The sequence below is a fragment of the Seriola dumerili genome, unplaced genomic scaffold, assembly GCF_002260705.1.
Source record: "Seriola dumerili isolate Sdu_G_001 unplaced genomic scaffold, Sdu_1.0 BDQW01000149.1, whole genome shotgun sequence".
NCBI lineage: Eukaryota > Metazoa > Chordata > Actinopteri > Carangiformes > Carangidae > Seriola > Seriola dumerili.
Window position 1 is genome coordinate 24,046,146 of NW_019174404.1, and position 16,888 is coordinate 24,063,033.

A 16,888-nucleotide genomic window follows, 5' to 3' on the forward strand; every position below is an offset into this window, starting at 1 on the left:
TCACCAGGCCTGACGCATGTCCAAGTTTCATGAGTTAATGAGCATGATAAAGATTTTCACTCAGGAATAATAATAAACGGAGCAATTTCAAGAGGGTCGTCACACCAGTCGATGCTCGGGCCCTAATTAAACATCCTATGGCAACATAATATCTGCAATACCTTGACATAAAAACTTTGGCTCCTACATGCTGGCCCCAAATTGTTCTTGTAGGCAAACAAAACAATTACAACTTTCAACATAAAACAGAGCCAAAAAAATTCAAAAGTCCATTCAAAAAGCCAAAAAACTCATTTGAAATCTAAATCCAAAAATTTAACAAAAACCCTCCATCTTCACAGAATCTCATTAAAGAGAAGCAGTCTTATGTAGGGGCCTCCAGTAGCAGACACAACTTTCAGATAGGCCTGCGAAGAGTGGTAGTACTGAGAACAATATCCCCAGGGACAAAGTTCTTCCTCTTATTTTTCTATTTTTGACGTTTTTGTAATTCAGGCAAATACTCTGAAGAGGTCAGCCAGGTCACATATAAACATTATTAACCCTTGAATGACACACTATTGCTATCTGATTGGCCAGTAGTAATTTGAACATAATACACCAAAGACTGCATCATGGGATATCAGTATGGGACATCCCTTCAGACACACAGTACTAAGAAAGCTAGACCATTCAGACCATGTAACTATGTGAGTCTTCATTGTATTGTCAACATGAATCAAATGGACAGCATTAAAGCATGGAAACCAATAGTAATGGCTCCTTGAGTAAAGCTCCTTCAGCACTGGACTTCTTCAAGCTCACTGACATTAAACCATTTAAAACACAACACTTCCACCTGGTGGAGTCCACTGAAACTGCACTGGTCTGTGCTGAGGTCTGACCATTTCACCATGATTCACAATAATAATGGGACAACAGCACATTTTCAGATTACTAACCCATTATCTATTGTCTGGGCCTGTTAAACCAACATTTCACCACAAACCATAATCACCATCTCTGTGTCTTATTCCAGTTGTTTCCACATTAACACAGGACTGAAAAAGTCATTTTCAAAGTTCAATCTAAGTCTTTTCCCAAACTGCCAATCTTGGTTTAGAAATCACTGTCATATATCAAGTTATGTTTAAAGTTCCCATAGTGTAGAAGTGAAACCAACAAAGCGCTCAGTCCACAGAGAAATGTACACAGCCTTAAAACAAGCTGTGAGGACTTCTGGAACAAGACCCGAGGTGGAAACAACTTCTTTACTTGAGTCACAGTACAAACCCTCCTGGTCAAATATGACTCAAATACAAGTGAAAGTTGTTCAGTCAAATTTTTTACTTTTGAAAACATACTAAAGTATTTTTTATTTCAACACATTTTCACATTTACAGAACCAAATGACTCTGAAACAACCTGAATGAACTGACTGTCGAACCTGTAGATACAAAGACTTTAGACATGGACCTAAAAACACAACTGAATCAACAAAAGGAGCCATTGTCGTTTTGTTTTTACTTATTTTTTTATTTTTATTTTTTTAGGCAGTGATGAAGTTTGGTCGGAATCTCACTAAAATAATCCTTCTTTATTTCTAAACCTTCAAACACAGACTTCAGATCAGACCATGGTCTCTGGTGAAGCATCCTCTGCCTCATCTTTATATAACGTCGCCATCGTTAGGACACTGACAGGTTCAAACATGGCTGACAGTGGAGGATTTGGCTGTGATTGTTTTTTTTCTCCTGGGATGAACATGTAAAGTCTGTCACATTTTCAAAATAAAATAAAATTCATTAAGTGACTAAAAGCTCTGCTTCAAAGTAAGAAAACTTCATAGAAATGTTCAAAAGTACAATATTTGTGTAGAGGAGTCGAGGTCAGAAGTTTCTAAAATAATATAGTACTCAAGTAAAGTACAGATACCGGAAAATATACTTAAGTACAGTATTCAAATAAATGTACTTTGTTACTGTCCACCCCTGGTATCAAAACACTCAAACTGATGTCCAAACAAAATCAGATGAATACGATCAGACCTGAAGACACAGTTTTGATGACACCACTGCAAATAAACCTCCATAAATCTGATTAGAAATCAGAGAAAACAGAAGCTCCTGAGTCAGTGATATAGTGATAGTTGTCATAACGCTACATAACAAACAGAAACTTCAAAAATATAATTCACTACACTTCATTATCTAAAATATAAACAAACATGGTCTAAAAAAACGGGGCTTAAATTGAAGCCCACAGCTTAGATCACTGTATCCATGGCAACATATTTCCTGTTTGTTGGAAAAGTTTAGTTTATATCTGATCTGTTATCAGAAGAGTCACTGCACCTACGACATGTCTGATGTAAACAAACTCATTTGACTAATGATTTGGTGATGGGGGGGGTTGAGTAAATGTTAAATTGTTAAAACTCACGTTACTGTATTCACTAAATTTAACTACTATTTATACTACATATACTATTTACTATTACTAATCAAATATTATGCTGCTACTATAATACTATGATATATTCTTGTTACACTTCATTGTATTAGGGATATATGATATACTGCTGTATTATATTGTTGTACTACTACATTTCACTTATATATTATATGTTAGGATCAATAAAGTTCTATCTCAACCTTTCACTTCTAAAAATATAGAAAGCAGACTGACTGCCACAGGCGCTCACTATCTTACTTCATTCATTCATTATTTATTTATTCATTGTTTATTTTACACACTAGTTTTAACAATACCTTACGACAATGAATTATTTTCCACCACGTCAGTAATTCAGTTCATGTAAACATTGATCCACACTCCTCTTTATAGAAAACAGTGATTACAGCCTAAAATATCACAATTATAAGTAAAGGTAGCTCAAACATTTACTTTTACTCCACATAGATCATAAAACCTTCAACACAAAAACGACTCACTGAAATCAGTTGAGAAATATAAACGTTACAGAGCTTTTTATCCACAGCTCCTCAGTTTATTCCTATTTGTTTACAGGGCAGTCTGACGTATCACAGCAATGGGCTGAAGCGACCAATGCTACGTCTTTGTATATGGTGCCAACAACTGGAATAAGATTAGTTAGCTGGTTAGTTAGCAATATACTCATATTCCACTTTCCTTATCAGTTATCTTAAATTACAGCACACACTTTTCAAATCTTTTTGAGCATAATAAATAAATTAAACTCTAGTAATGGTAGTAGTAACCGATTACTGGGGATTCCTTCCTATGGTTCCTTATGGTTCTCAGGTAGAAAAACTGACAAATGTGATGGTCACTGATTTTTGTAAAAACATTTAGCATGGTTTCAGTGAGTGGTAACAAGTTGCCATCAGCAGCTGTGTTGGTTGTGTAATCACGTAGCCAAGATACACTCACATCTCCTAAACCAGCAGGGACACTACAGCAAGTTCTGAGATCCAGCTGGTTTTAATTAATTCAATTAAACAAGGCGAAAATAGGTCAAAGAGCAAAAGGTCTTGGTTCAAAGTCTTGATTCTATAATTGGATACACAACCTTTTTAGCTTTATTCAAGCACAAGTAGCAAATATCACAGTGGAAACAATTTCTATTAAGAGATGTTAACTACAGCTCCCAGAAACATCCAATCACCAAGCTTAAATTTCTGTTAGGTGTTTCCCTAACGGCAAGTGGAAGCTAAAGTCTGCAGCTTAAATGAGTTAAATTCTGGGTCAGCTCTGGGTGAATTCAGTCACCATGGTGACACGTTTTGTTGTCAATTGTACTGACGAACCATTTGAATTCACTGCTGCTATGACTGGCCTCTGCTCCATGGCCGGAGCAGCCAAGGCTCATGGGTAATGTAATATTTAGAACTGCCCCCCAAAGATTACAGACAAAACATGATTTCTCATAAACTGTAAGTGTAAATGATTAATAGTGCCGACCACAGCAAAAGCCTATAGGATTGTTACATCATCAGGCAGAGCCCTGTGTTTCCATATCCAATAGCCATCAAATTTAGTATCATGATTATAGTGATCCAAACGATCACGGTTATCAGTATTATCACGGTATTGGTAAAATACGCTGAAAATGTTCAACACATCTGTGTCATAGAGGACCATTAGCAGTATATAGTGGATTTGCCTGCTGCATGCCCACTCTGGAGAAAAAAGGGAATAGCATTTTTTTTTCCCATTCTGTAACGTCTTTCAGAGCAGACAATGTAAACAGACCTGTCACCTGTCCAGCAGGGTGGTGTTAAACCAGCAACACCAGGGCTATCACTGACTGGAGCGTCTCCCATAGAGGCTCAGCAGCTACAGCTCACTGTTTCTCTCCTGTATCTGTCTGTGCGCCCTGTGGTCATGTGACATTGGCAGTGTAAAACGATTCAATCGCCTTTTTAGCGGGCTTACTCGTTTTTAAAAAACCCACTTATACCCACCAACTTTAAGCCTCACGCCATGTTTTGACTGACACAAACGAACCCAGGTTGCTCACTGCGCATGCATCTGGGAGACTGTTACTGGTTGATGCTGTATAGAACCCAACCTGAGTGAAATTAACCACAGTAATTAACAACGGTAATCGGTAAAACTGTAATACTAACCGCCTGGCACTTCTACCATGATAAAGTGCAAAACAGGTAAATGTTTCATCTCTAGCCATCACACACTTCACAACTCAATTAGGCAAATGAAGTGTAAACAGCTGTGTGGTGGACAATGGCCTTTAACATAAAAACAGTGTTCATACTTTGTTGTAGCTGGTCCAGGAGGCACAAAATTGATTTGATGTAGCATATGTTGTTTAAATGATACCACTGCCTCATAATTTATGACCTTATTTCATATTGAATGTAGAAATCAATAAATAAAGTAACCAACCAGCAACTGCAGTCATCTTCAACTTTGTGTGTGTGTGTGTGTGTGTGTGTGTGTGTGTGTGTGTGTGTGTGTGTGTGTGTGTGCATGCGTGCCTGCGTGCGTAATGAGTGTATCTGCCTACCTGTACCAGCTTGTAGAAGTATGCGTACTGGCGTGCAGTGTTCTTATACTGGCTCAGGACGTCCTGCACTGCCTGTGTGCCCAGCAGCTGCTGTACCTCGTCCTGCTGGTAGTACAGCGGCGTGTCATACTCCTGAGGAAGACTGCGGATGTACGGCAGCCAGGATGAAGCAGGGTCGGCTCGCTCGCACAGCAGGTGGAGGGCCAGCGTCACGTTGCCCATGGCCTGCAGGATCCGGTCCTGGCTGTACAGAGGACCTGAGACACAGAGGTCACAGTCAGACTGAAAATCTTGTGTTAGTGCTATTGTAAATAAACTTGCTGCAGTATATTTCAACATGTAATGAGGACCTGCGTCACACTGGAAGATTTATATAAACCATGGTTACAGTTGTATGCACAACACCTGGACAAATTACACATTTTGATGCAAACTGCATGTCTGCAGCAAGCAGACATTAAAATGAGGCTACGTCCACACCATTACATTTTCATTTTAAAACAGCTTTTTCAAATGAAAACGCTCTCCGTCCAGACTAACACACCTGAAAACACCTATCGCATGACCTTTCACATACACTGAGCATGTGCAAGCTAGTGTAAACAGGAAGCAGACTGTCTAATCTGCAGTAGATTAGTCACACAAAATACTCAACAAAGACAGTTGCATTAATATACAGACTGTAAGTGAACAACAGCTGCTGGCAAAGACAACAAGGTCAGTAACACTGTAATTCATTATCATGTTGTATTCACAGCTGGCAGTCGAGGCTGATGAGAGCTAATCAGGGAGAGAGGTGGGTGTCTACATCATCGTTTCCAAAGGTCTTAGTTTCTGTCTGTCCAGGCTACAACACAACCCCAGAGTTTTCAAAATAAAACAGGTCCAGCAGAGTTACCAAAAGTCTCGGTTTTCAGAGGTTGAGTAGAGTGGACCGGAGGCAAAAGGAGATGCGTTTTAAAAGAAAAATGCAGTATAGTGGACGCCTTTCTTCAAACGTTGATGCTCATGAATTTCCCTTAGGGGATGAATGAAGTATCTATCTATCTATCTATCTATCTGTTACTTTTTATTTCAACAACTTCAAAAAATAGATAAAAATAGGAGTTGTATTTACTTCTTTTTACTACAAAAACCAACAGAATATGGAACTCTGTTTGGTGTTTTCTTTTTTTCTGATTCAGATTGGCAGTTTCCTCACAAACACTTTTATGAACTGAAGTTCTCACCCAGCACAGAGTACTGGGCCGACTCCACTGTCATCAGCATCTTCCTGGGAATCCACAGGAATAGTTCCTCTGCCTGCAAACGCGCACGCACACACACACACACACACACACACACACACACACACACACACACAAACACACAAACACACAGCATTGAGAAAAGTCAAAGATCAGCTTCTTAATGTACAGTGTAGGGATGGGAAGTAAATGAACGGCACTCTTCGCTCCCGTAGCAATTGTTTCACTCTGATTTTGCCGTGGATCAACCTAAAATCATTTACAGCCAACAGTGTAGTAGTATTGAAGTATTGAATATCAGTACACTGGTCCTTTGAAAAGCGCTTTGGAACATCAAGAATAAACAAAAGGGGCGTCACGTAGCGCAGTGGGTTACGCAGGCGCCCCATATATAGAGGCTACAGTCCTCACTGCAGCTGGTTCGACTCCCGCTTCGGACGGCCCTTTCCTGCATGTCATTCCCCCTCTCTCTGCCTCCCCAATTCCTGTCTCTCTACTGTCCTGTCCATTAAAGGCACAAAAAAAAGAATAAACAAAAGGTGTCAGCACTGTGTTGTAATCACCTTGATGTCTCTGGTGGCCCGCAGACCGTAGCCCTCCGTACCAAAGTCGGTCACAGTGAAGCCGTCACAGGAAGCCCCGCTTTCCTGAGCCCAGGACATCAGGTCTGAGAAATAGTCCTCTCTGCTGCCCTCAAACACTACTGACAGACCTGAGTGCGCACCACAAACACACACACACACACACACACACACACACACACAACAATAAATTCACTTCTTTATGTTCTGGATGTCCCCTGGTCACAACCTAACCCTCCCCCAAAACTAATACCTTATGTTCACTTCATATTTCTTCAACATCAACAGTTTCATTACTTTAAAAAAACAGAAATATAAACATTGTGTGTGTGCATATCCTCACCTTTCTGTTTCTTGCGGATCTTTTCCACTAAGCCTCTGATCTGGATGTACTCTTCCCACTCTTTACCAGCAGAGGGTGCTGTACTGCTGCACTCTGGGAAAACAAAGGTCAACCATTAAAACTGCAACTGCATCACTTCAGCTGACCCATGCAGCCAAACATACCTGAACCATGACCATCAACCTGAAGATACAGCAAATCACAAAGAGATTCTCTTTCATTCTCTATCTGATGATTCACTTTAAATTACATTTGAGACGTCTAAAGATCTTTTTAATATCACATGTAACGTAACTAAAGAGCCCTGAACCATCCCGAGTTATGTGTAATAACTTATCTTATGCTGCTTGGGGAAATCCCATGATTCACGAGCACTTCTTCTCTCCATCATTTCTATCATCCGACTGCATGTCATTAACTCAGTGTTTTCTCTCTCTCTGCTCTCATTCTACAGGTCTCTCTGACTCCAGAGCTGCAGGATCCAGATCTGTCACCATTATTATTCATGTTATTACTTGTTTCAACCTCAGCTTCCCTGTTTCCTTTTTTAGTTTCCCTTATTCATTGTTTGCATCAGTATTATTTATCTCCTCTTTAACAAATAACATTGCATTAATCACATCTGGGTCTATTTTGCTTCCATTTTCCCTAAAAATGAACTGGGTAACATTATCAGTATTATTTTTAATTGGTGCTGCTATCATTACTGTTGTTAATATTATTACCATTATAACAACTAGTACGACAGTGCTTGAATACAACAGTATATATATAGCTGTTCCTGGTCGTGGAGTCTGGATCTGTTGGGTTTCTGTCTATAATATTGTAAGGTCTGGACCTGACTCTTTGAAGAGCCTTGAAATTATGTATGATTTGGCAATGCATGTACAATCGAAATCACAACATGGCCAAGTGCAATATCCAAATCGCAGGAGCTGCAATTTTTTTGATAAAGGTAAAATGTGTCATGGCATTGCTGCACATTGTTGGCACCACTAACTACAAATCATGTCCTCCAGACTTAAAGGAACATGTGTGTTTGGTACAAGACCCAACAAAAATCACATCATCATGTTTAATTTTTTTTTTGTGAAAATGAAATGAAAAACCATCATTCCAACTGAAATTGTATATCGTAATCGCAATATGTCAATATATAATTGTTTTTGCATATCATGCAGCCCTAATATATACACACACACACACACACACACATAAACAAGTGAACTGAACTAAATTGAGGTAGAATTGAAGCCTTATGAAATTATGCAATAAAAAAATCTCCTATAGAAAATGTGTTTTTTTCAGTTTGCTTTGTAAGGAGCAAAGAGGAATGTGCTTCAGAACTGCTAGGTCCAAACACACCTTTAAAACAAACATGTGAGTTAGTATCTAGCTGTCTCTGTGAGCAGTGAGTGAAAAGGTCTGTCCTCAGGTAAAGACGTGAAGACGAAGTGAAGGTGAAGCGGCTGTGTAAACGTACTCTGCAGCAGTTCAGAGATGAGGTTCATCATTTCTTTGGGGGAAACCACAGCGCTGGCCCCTGAGCCCGACTTCTGAGTCTTCACTCGACTCTTCTTTCCCATGGTGCTGGATGGACAACTGGGCTGAAAGAAGACACACCATTATTACTGACAGCATCTCATACTCTGACTTACTGTCACCAGAACTTCATGCCTGTGATCGATTATCAACAGAACGATCACTGATTGCTCGTCTTTGCAAATGTCAAGACAATATTTGACTTGTTTTGCCATTAATGTAGTAATGTATTATTCATAGTATTAAATTAATATTCAATTGAATTTGCCCTGCCACAATTTCATGTATATAACCGAAGCACTGCTTGTTGTTGAGTTAAGAGAGGAGGAGATTGACAAACAGACAGAACGTGTCCTTTACCTCAGTTTCTTAAAAACATTTCCAGAAATAACATTTGAATTAAATTACTTTTGTCTGTTTGTCAAAGACAATGAAGGGAAAGTATGGGCAACAGAATGGGCATTAAACAGTAGATATAATGTGTGGCTGGGGAGTACCAGAGCTTTTTGTTGGTACTGCACCACATAGACTGATTCATCATGAATAAAATCTATTGATGATCATATACCATATATATACTAGGGGTGGGCATAATTAATCGATGATTGATAATTGATGGTTAAGAATTTTGTCAATCACGTGGAATCTGATCGATCTAACGTGTGTATCAACGAGGTTGTGCTGTTTAGTGTGTCTTGAAGCAATGCAATGAATTTCACTAAGTGGCAGCAACCAGCAATTTAAATTTTCAACACAGAAAAATGAATACGCGGGTTCCCGTACGCATCGCAGGTAAACATGACAGCAAGGCGAAGTTTGGTCAGAGACAGTAGAGAAACTGAGATGCTTCATTTCCGTTTTATTTATATATTATATTTCCTGCATCTGTGTCTCGTGGGTTTCTCCACCTCCCCACCCCTTTAGGAGACCAGCAGCAGGTCTGAGTGTATTCATTCCAGTGGGCGAAGTGAACAAGATCACAGATTATCACAGATAATTTCGCTCCATAGTCACCAAAATAAATACTGGACCCAGTTTTCACAAGCCACACGTCATCAGAACACTCTGACATCAAAATGACATTTTTCAGACAAACAGATCAGGACAAAATTAATTTATTGGAGACCTGCCTCTGTCTCAACTGCCGACATCGTTTGTCAGCTGATAACCAGGTGTTTAGATGGACCAGAGTTATTTTTGGATTTACTTACTTATACGTCAAACTATGGATTAAACTTTAAGATTTAAATAAAACATTGCTTAACAATTGATAAATCAGATTATTAGCCTATTAAATTGACATGACTTTGTACTGGGCTGATCAGATGTCGTTAGCAGATAAAAACCAGCGGCAAAAAAGGCACAGATTTGTCCATGTTGTATCGTCTATTGTTGTATTCTTTTGGCAGGGACAAGTAATCCATCAGTTCATGTTAAAAATGCCTGAGCTTTGTGCAGCAAAAGGCTGTAATAACAAGAAAAACAGATCTGTCTTTTCTTTCCCAAAGGCTGCAGAGAGGTAAGTCTAGACAGGGTAGATTTTAATATTAGCGACTGTCACATTTCATGCCAGCTGCCTTGGCTTGAGGGAGGGGTTGGGGGACAACGCCCACTTAGGAGACCAGAACTGTGTCCGGTGTCATACCATTGGCACTGCCTGTAATGCAGTATCTTCTGTATAGAGGATCTTTAGTTTGGTGTGGAACATTTCAAAGCTCATTGTTAACATTGCAATGACATGTATAAACGCCGTAGCTTTGGCTTGTTATTTGTAAAGAGGTTTGGCTCAGAGCCTCGGGCTCCGCTGCCATTGGGAGCGCCACATATCTTTTTTGTTCTGTTTAATAGTTAAACAGTTAAACTTTAACTGCCGTATTTCAGAGGATTGTTGTTGGACTACAATTTCTTCTTAGAATAAAGATTTCATTGAGGAAAAAGACACTTTCTTTAGTATTTTCTTTCATAGGCATTTTTTAACCTAAAAAATTAATGATGAATCGATAATTGATCATTAATTTTCCCGATGATTGATCAAGGAAATTTCTTCCAAGTGTCCATCCCTAATATATACTAATTACACAAGGCCATTTTAGAGCCTGGGTGAAAAAACTGTTGCTTTTAATGCTGGCACACTAAACACGTGTGGTCTAACTTGGTAGATTACAACACATGCAGCAGGAAGGAGGAAAGGAGGGAAACTTCACTGTATATGACAGCAAAACTCAGCAGAGACTGTCACAATGAGCTCAAATGAAAAAAGTACACATATACAGTGCATCCAGAAAGTATTCACACCCCTTCACTTTTCCCCACATTTTGTTTTGTTACAGTCTTATTCCAAAATGGATTAAATTCCTTTTTTTTCTCATCAATCTACACACAATACCCCATAATGACAAAGTGAAAAAGGTTTTTTAGAAATTTTTGCAAATTTATTAAAAATAAAAAACTGAAATATCACATGTACATAAGTATTCGCACCCTTTACTCAGTACTTTGTTGAGGCACCTTTGGCAGTGATTACAGCCTCAAGTCTTCTTGGGTATGAAGCTACAAGCTTGGCACACCTGTATTTGGGGCATTTCTCCCATTCTTCTCTGCAGATCCTCTCAAGCTCTGTCAGGTTAGATGGGGAGCGTCGCTGCACAGCTATTTTCAGGTCTTTCCAGAGATGTTCAATCAGGTCCAAGTCTGGGTTCTGGCCGGGCCACTCAAGGACATTCACAGACTTGTCCCGAAGCCACGCCTTCGTTGTCTTGGCTGTGTGCTTAGGGTCGTTGTCCTGTTGGAAGGTAAACCTTCGCCCCAGTCTGAGGTCCTGAGCGCTCTGGAGCAGGTTTTCATCAAGGATCTCTCTGTACTTTGCTCCGTTCATCTTTCCCTCGATCCTGTCTCCCAGTTCCTGCCGCTGAAAAACATCCCCACAGCATGATGCTGCCACCACCATGCTTCAACGTAGAGATGGTATTAGCCAGAGGTGAGAGGTGCCTGGTTTCCTCCAGACTTGACGCTTGACATTCAGGCCAAAGAGTTCAATATTGGTTTCATCAGACCACAGAATCTTGTTTCTCATGGTCTGATAGTCCTCCAGGTGCCTTCTGGCAAACTCCAAGCGGGCTGTCATGTGCCTTTTACTGAGTAGAGGCTTCCGTCTGGCCACTCTACGAAAAAGGCTTGATTGGTGGAGTTCTGCAGAGAAGGTTGTCCTTCTGGAAGTTCTCCCATCTCCACAGAGGAACGCTGGAGCTCTGTCAGAGTGACCATCGGGTTCTTGGTCACCTCCCTGACCAAGGCCCTTCATCCCACCTATTGCTCAGTTTTTGCTGGGCAGCCAGCTCTAGGGAAGAGTCCATTGGTGGTTCCAAACTTCTTTCATTTACGAATGGATGGAGACCACTGTGCTCTTCGGGACCATCAATGCGGCAGAATTTTTTTTGTACCCCTCCCCAGATCCTGTGCCTCGATACAATCCTGTCTCAGAAAGTCTACAGACAATTCTTTGACTTCAATGGCTTGGTTTTCTGCTCTGAACTACACTGTCAACAGTGGGACCTTACATAGACAGGTGTGTGGCCTTTCCAAATCATGTCCAATCAATTGAATTTACTACAGGTGGACTCCAATTAAGTTGTAGAAACTCTCAAGGATGATCAGTGGAAACAGGATGCCATAAGCTCACTTTTGAGTGTCATAGCAAAGGGTGTGAATACTTATGTACATGCCGATATTTTCAGTTTTTTATTTTTAATAAATTTGCAAGAATTTCTAAAAACCTTTTTTTCGCTTTGTCATTATGGGGTATTTGTGTGTATTGATGAGAAAAAAAAAAGAATTAATATCCATTTGGAATAAGGCTGTAACAAAACAAAACAAACAAATGTGGGGAAAGGTGAAGGGGTGTTGAATACTTTCGCAGATGCACTTGTACATACATACATACACATACATCTTATATATATATATAATATATAATATTAAAATAATTATTGTAATTTTTTTAACAATCTTTTTTTTTTTTTTTTTTTGGAGTTGGTGGGGGTCCCTGCTATGGTTTGGTCTGACATGTGGCAGAAGCATTTTTGAGCTTTGGTATTGGGCTGGTTTTGATTGGCTGCTTTAATGCTAATGTTTCTACCCATCTCATCTGTATGACGTGTCTGTATGTGGATCTTAAAGTTGTATTAATAGTAAGCAAATTAAATGTATTTACACTGTGTGATACACAGTACAATGGTCGTGTTAACAAGGCTATAATAAGATATGACAGGTCACCACTATAGAAAGTGTATGTGCAGTATGGTCAGACCAATGTGGCCTCACACTTGTGTATATATTTCACTACATGTAAAATTACTATAATCATAGGGACAAAGGATTGTAATGAAGCATACATTTCCATCTCTCCGTTTCAAGACTCCCATGTCTGATCACACTGTAGGGCCCCTGGTTAAGACAATAATATGCCAGGGAGTGTTGTAATGTATAAATATGGTCATGGATGCTGCTGGTTAGTCCTGCAGTGTGGTATCATCTTGAATACACTGTCAAAAGTATTCATATTTACAAATGTTCACCTTAAAAAAAAATCATCAGAGCTGCAACATGATAAAGTGGAAAGACTTATCTCCATTATAGTGAACCATCAAAAGCATTACCAATATTATATCTAACCATCAAGTGCAGAGAACTTGTGATTGCACATCAAGACACCATCATCATAGTAACTTCTGTCCTCACTGATGTTCACATATTTACACTGAGCTTTTTCTTTAGTTACTCTCGGCCAACTTCTCGGTGAGACTGACGGATACAACTGTGGGATGTGGGACTCACCGCCTCCACCCTATGCTGGTTGGTCATGTGAAAAAACGTCACTACTCCCAAGCCTTGGGAACTTCCTGCTACCACACAGAGGGCAGAGCAGAGACAGACAGAGAAGAGAGGCTGCACCATAGACAACAAAACCATATTTCCTGTTCCACAAATCCCACTCACTCAGTGCCAGTCTGACATTAAGTGTTAGTCTAGTAGTTTCCACAGCAGTACCATAACACCTTTATACGGTGTCAATCTCCACTTTACATGGACCAGTTAAACTACGAACAAATGAATAATATGAATCCCTCCTCACTGTGCAACTGCTCACCCCACACACCCACACCCTCCCTCACACTCACACACTCTCACACACACAAAATCCAGACAGTTAAACATCACATTACCGCCACACAGCCCAAGTGTGAGTGAATGTGTCTCACTCCCCCTCTCACACTACACAGCTGCTCAGTGTCATTTAGTAGCAGTTGTCACTGTGGTCCAATAGTCACTCACTTTCAAGAGGAAGAAAGCATCAGGCAGTCACTGCCCTGGCCCTCTGCAAGTGCTGGTTAACTTGTTTGTTCTAAGGCACACACACAGGTCTAAACCATGACTGCCAGTCCTTCTCATGGAGGAAGAGACTGGATTTTTAACGCTCTATATGACCAGTTATACTCAAGCTGCATTAATGGGTTTTTTTGTCACTTGAGGTCAATGTGGAAAAACAACTGACATATTGTTACTAGGGATGCCCCGATCACATTTTTTTGGTGCCAATACCAATCACCTATGAGTGAGATCGGCCGATCCAGGGCCGATGATCATTTTTGTTTTGTTAAAGCAGCTGGTTTCACGGTTGGTCAGCCTGCTTAACTTTGTAGTGTACTGGGACCTCCAACAGGTAGGAGCGTAACCTGATAAAAGGACCACCAGAAGTCATCTTTATTCAGTCAACAACATGCTTTTACTTTGTTCAACAGAGCAGTACAAAAAACTCCCAAGGAGCATTGCAGATGTCGTACCTTCTCTCAGTCTCACACACTTTGTAAAAGTTCCACATGGCTGACATGCTGTTTTGTTTTGGTGGCATGTTGCTCGCCAGCACATTGAACAAGGTTGGAGGCAAGACTACACTACACAGCACACAGTGCAGACACCATAGTACTAACCACACGTGATCAGTTTTAAGGTTTGATCAGTGACCAGAAGCATTGATTCCGATCTAGCAATCATGTATTTTTACATGATAATGACCAATTGGGGAATCCGTAATTGTTACCATATGAACTTCTTATAGTGAACATGTTATAGTATGTTCACCAGCTGGTCTCTGATTGTGTCTGTCTGTTGTTTTCTGTTGAGCAGGTAGTAGACAGTCACTCCTAACAGCTGTCTGCACACAGTTGCAGCTGGAGACGAGATGGCGAGAGCAGAGTTATCAGGGCAGGAAACCAAAACAATGAGCTACAAAAGGCTGAAAAGCGCAACTGAGGCTGAAGGGAACTGCAGAGTTGAGGGACAACCCTCTGTTTATTACTATGAGTAGAGCACCCCTATCAGATTACAAAATCCTTTACTAAACTGTTCATTTGAAAAAATTGATTACTGCAGCTTTAATCTCTTTATACAAAATGTTTGACTCTGTTGAATAATAATTATGTCTCTGTTTAACAATAATTACAAAAAAAAAAATTAAACCTAACCCTAACTATGTAGAAAGGTTTAATGTAGTAAGGAACATATCATGTATGGTAAAACTGCATGTGCCTTTTATGGCTGGGTCCTTGGTAATGGAAATTACATGACTTCCAGGAAATGACAAGTGACACACTTCAACATGTGGTTTGAAGACAACTATAAATGTGGTGCAGAACCAGCTCCACCACCCTGAAAGCTGTAGTGTCAGTCACCTAGGTGCAGTTAACATTACTTCAAAAAAAAAAAAAGGAAAAAAAAAAAAATTAAGGGGTCTCCGAATGAAGTGCAACAGTCAAAACTTTGTGTTCCTGTCCCAGCCCAACTGAAGCAGGACTAACTGAGCTTGCTATAAAGCTTCTTTTTTTTTTAAAAAGTGGGCTACTTCCCTGAGGGAAGGCTAACGACACAGTTAGCCGGGTGGTTTGTCTTCAGAGCCACTCTTAGCTCCTCTCTGCCAAGTCCCTCATGTCAGCAAACTGATGACGGAAATCATTTTGCACTATGTGACATAAGTATTGTGGTGTCAAAGCTTAATTTCAACCGTAGCATAAGAGCCGACAGCCCAGCACCAATTAGCTCCTCGGGTGGTTGTAACCTATCCCACTAGGCCAGCAGCTAGCCTCTAACACCGAGGACTCACGCCCATCCGAGCAGAGCCGGGCACGGTAACACACGGAGCTCATTCATCTACACTGACTAACGTCAGCGGGCTAGCTATTAGCTGCTAGGCTGTCCAGTGATAAAGGCTCAGTAGAAGAGTTATAGAATGGGCTAATTAGCTGGTTAGCTAGACCTATCCACTACAGTGCAACAGCCTGTACACCACAAACACACACTGACAGAGAATAAGACTGAAGACCAGGTCAGAGCTCAACCATAAACCCAGCCGTAGACATTTTTCTCTAGTTCACTCATACCTTTCCAGTGACAGCAGCAGTTCCTCTCTTCTGCACACAAACCAACCTTGACTCAGTCCTGCCTGTGATTGGTGTAATCTTCAGACACGCCCACGAAAACAACACTGGATTCTGGCATTCTGATTAGTTGTTGGACAGTACGCTCACAGAACATGAACTGCTGGTACAAGAAAATGTACCACCCCCTCCTACCGTACACTGTCATTGGACATTTACTTTTAGAAATCTAAAAGCTACCATATATGGTAACGTTTGAGCTATGGTGATTGGCTGAAAGATATGTCAGTCATGATCATGGCTCCGGCGTATTACGGTGCTCTTTGTTTGGATGGAGCGGCTCATGGGGGACGACGCTGAACCTTGCTCTTCACATAGAGCTCCTTCTTGGAAATTTCCGGTCCACCTTAAAAGTGGCATAACGCCTGAAGAGGGCGTTGTTTAGTCATTTTCAAGCTGACCAGTTAGAGCCTATGTACTTTGGTTTATTGTTTTTGTTTCATAATCCTTATTTATATGTTGCATTTATTTCCTTTAATTGTATTTATTCTATTTATATGTATTGTTCATACTTTACTATGTATCTTACTTCAAAGGCTATGATTGTTTCAGCCCAATTCTAATCCAGCCCTTACACCCTCCACTTCTGTAGTTCAGTGTGGAAGTATGAGGGGTGAAAGTAACAAAAATGTATTGAGAAAAATTCAGATGATGAAAATACATGTGATTTAAATGCAGTAAATATAAATGTGAAA

The 16,888-nt window shown here is 40.2% G+C and overlaps 1 protein-coding gene across 1 annotated transcript in view; it reads right to left on the minus strand.

The window, feature by feature from the left end:
- The window catches only part of setd3 (SET domain containing 3), a 37,593-nt gene extending 21,431 nt beyond the window's left edge, over positions 1-16,162 (minus strand). Inside the window, exons 1-6 of the mRNA XM_022750742.1 lie at positions 16,137-16,162; positions 8,645-8,768; positions 7,162-7,254; positions 6,801-6,949; positions 6,220-6,292; positions 4,991-5,247 (exon numbers count right to left, since the gene is read on the minus strand). Coding sequence (XP_022606463.1) covers positions 4,991-5,247; positions 6,220-6,292; positions 6,801-6,949; positions 7,162-7,254; positions 8,645-8,747 — 675 coding nt within the window. The 5' untranslated portion in view covers positions 8,748-8,768; positions 16,137-16,162. The remainder of the gene's footprint in view (positions 1-4,990; positions 5,248-6,219; positions 6,293-6,800; positions 6,950-7,161; positions 7,255-8,644; positions 8,769-16,136) is intronic.
- Between the last annotated feature and the right edge of the window lie 726 nt (positions 16,163-16,888).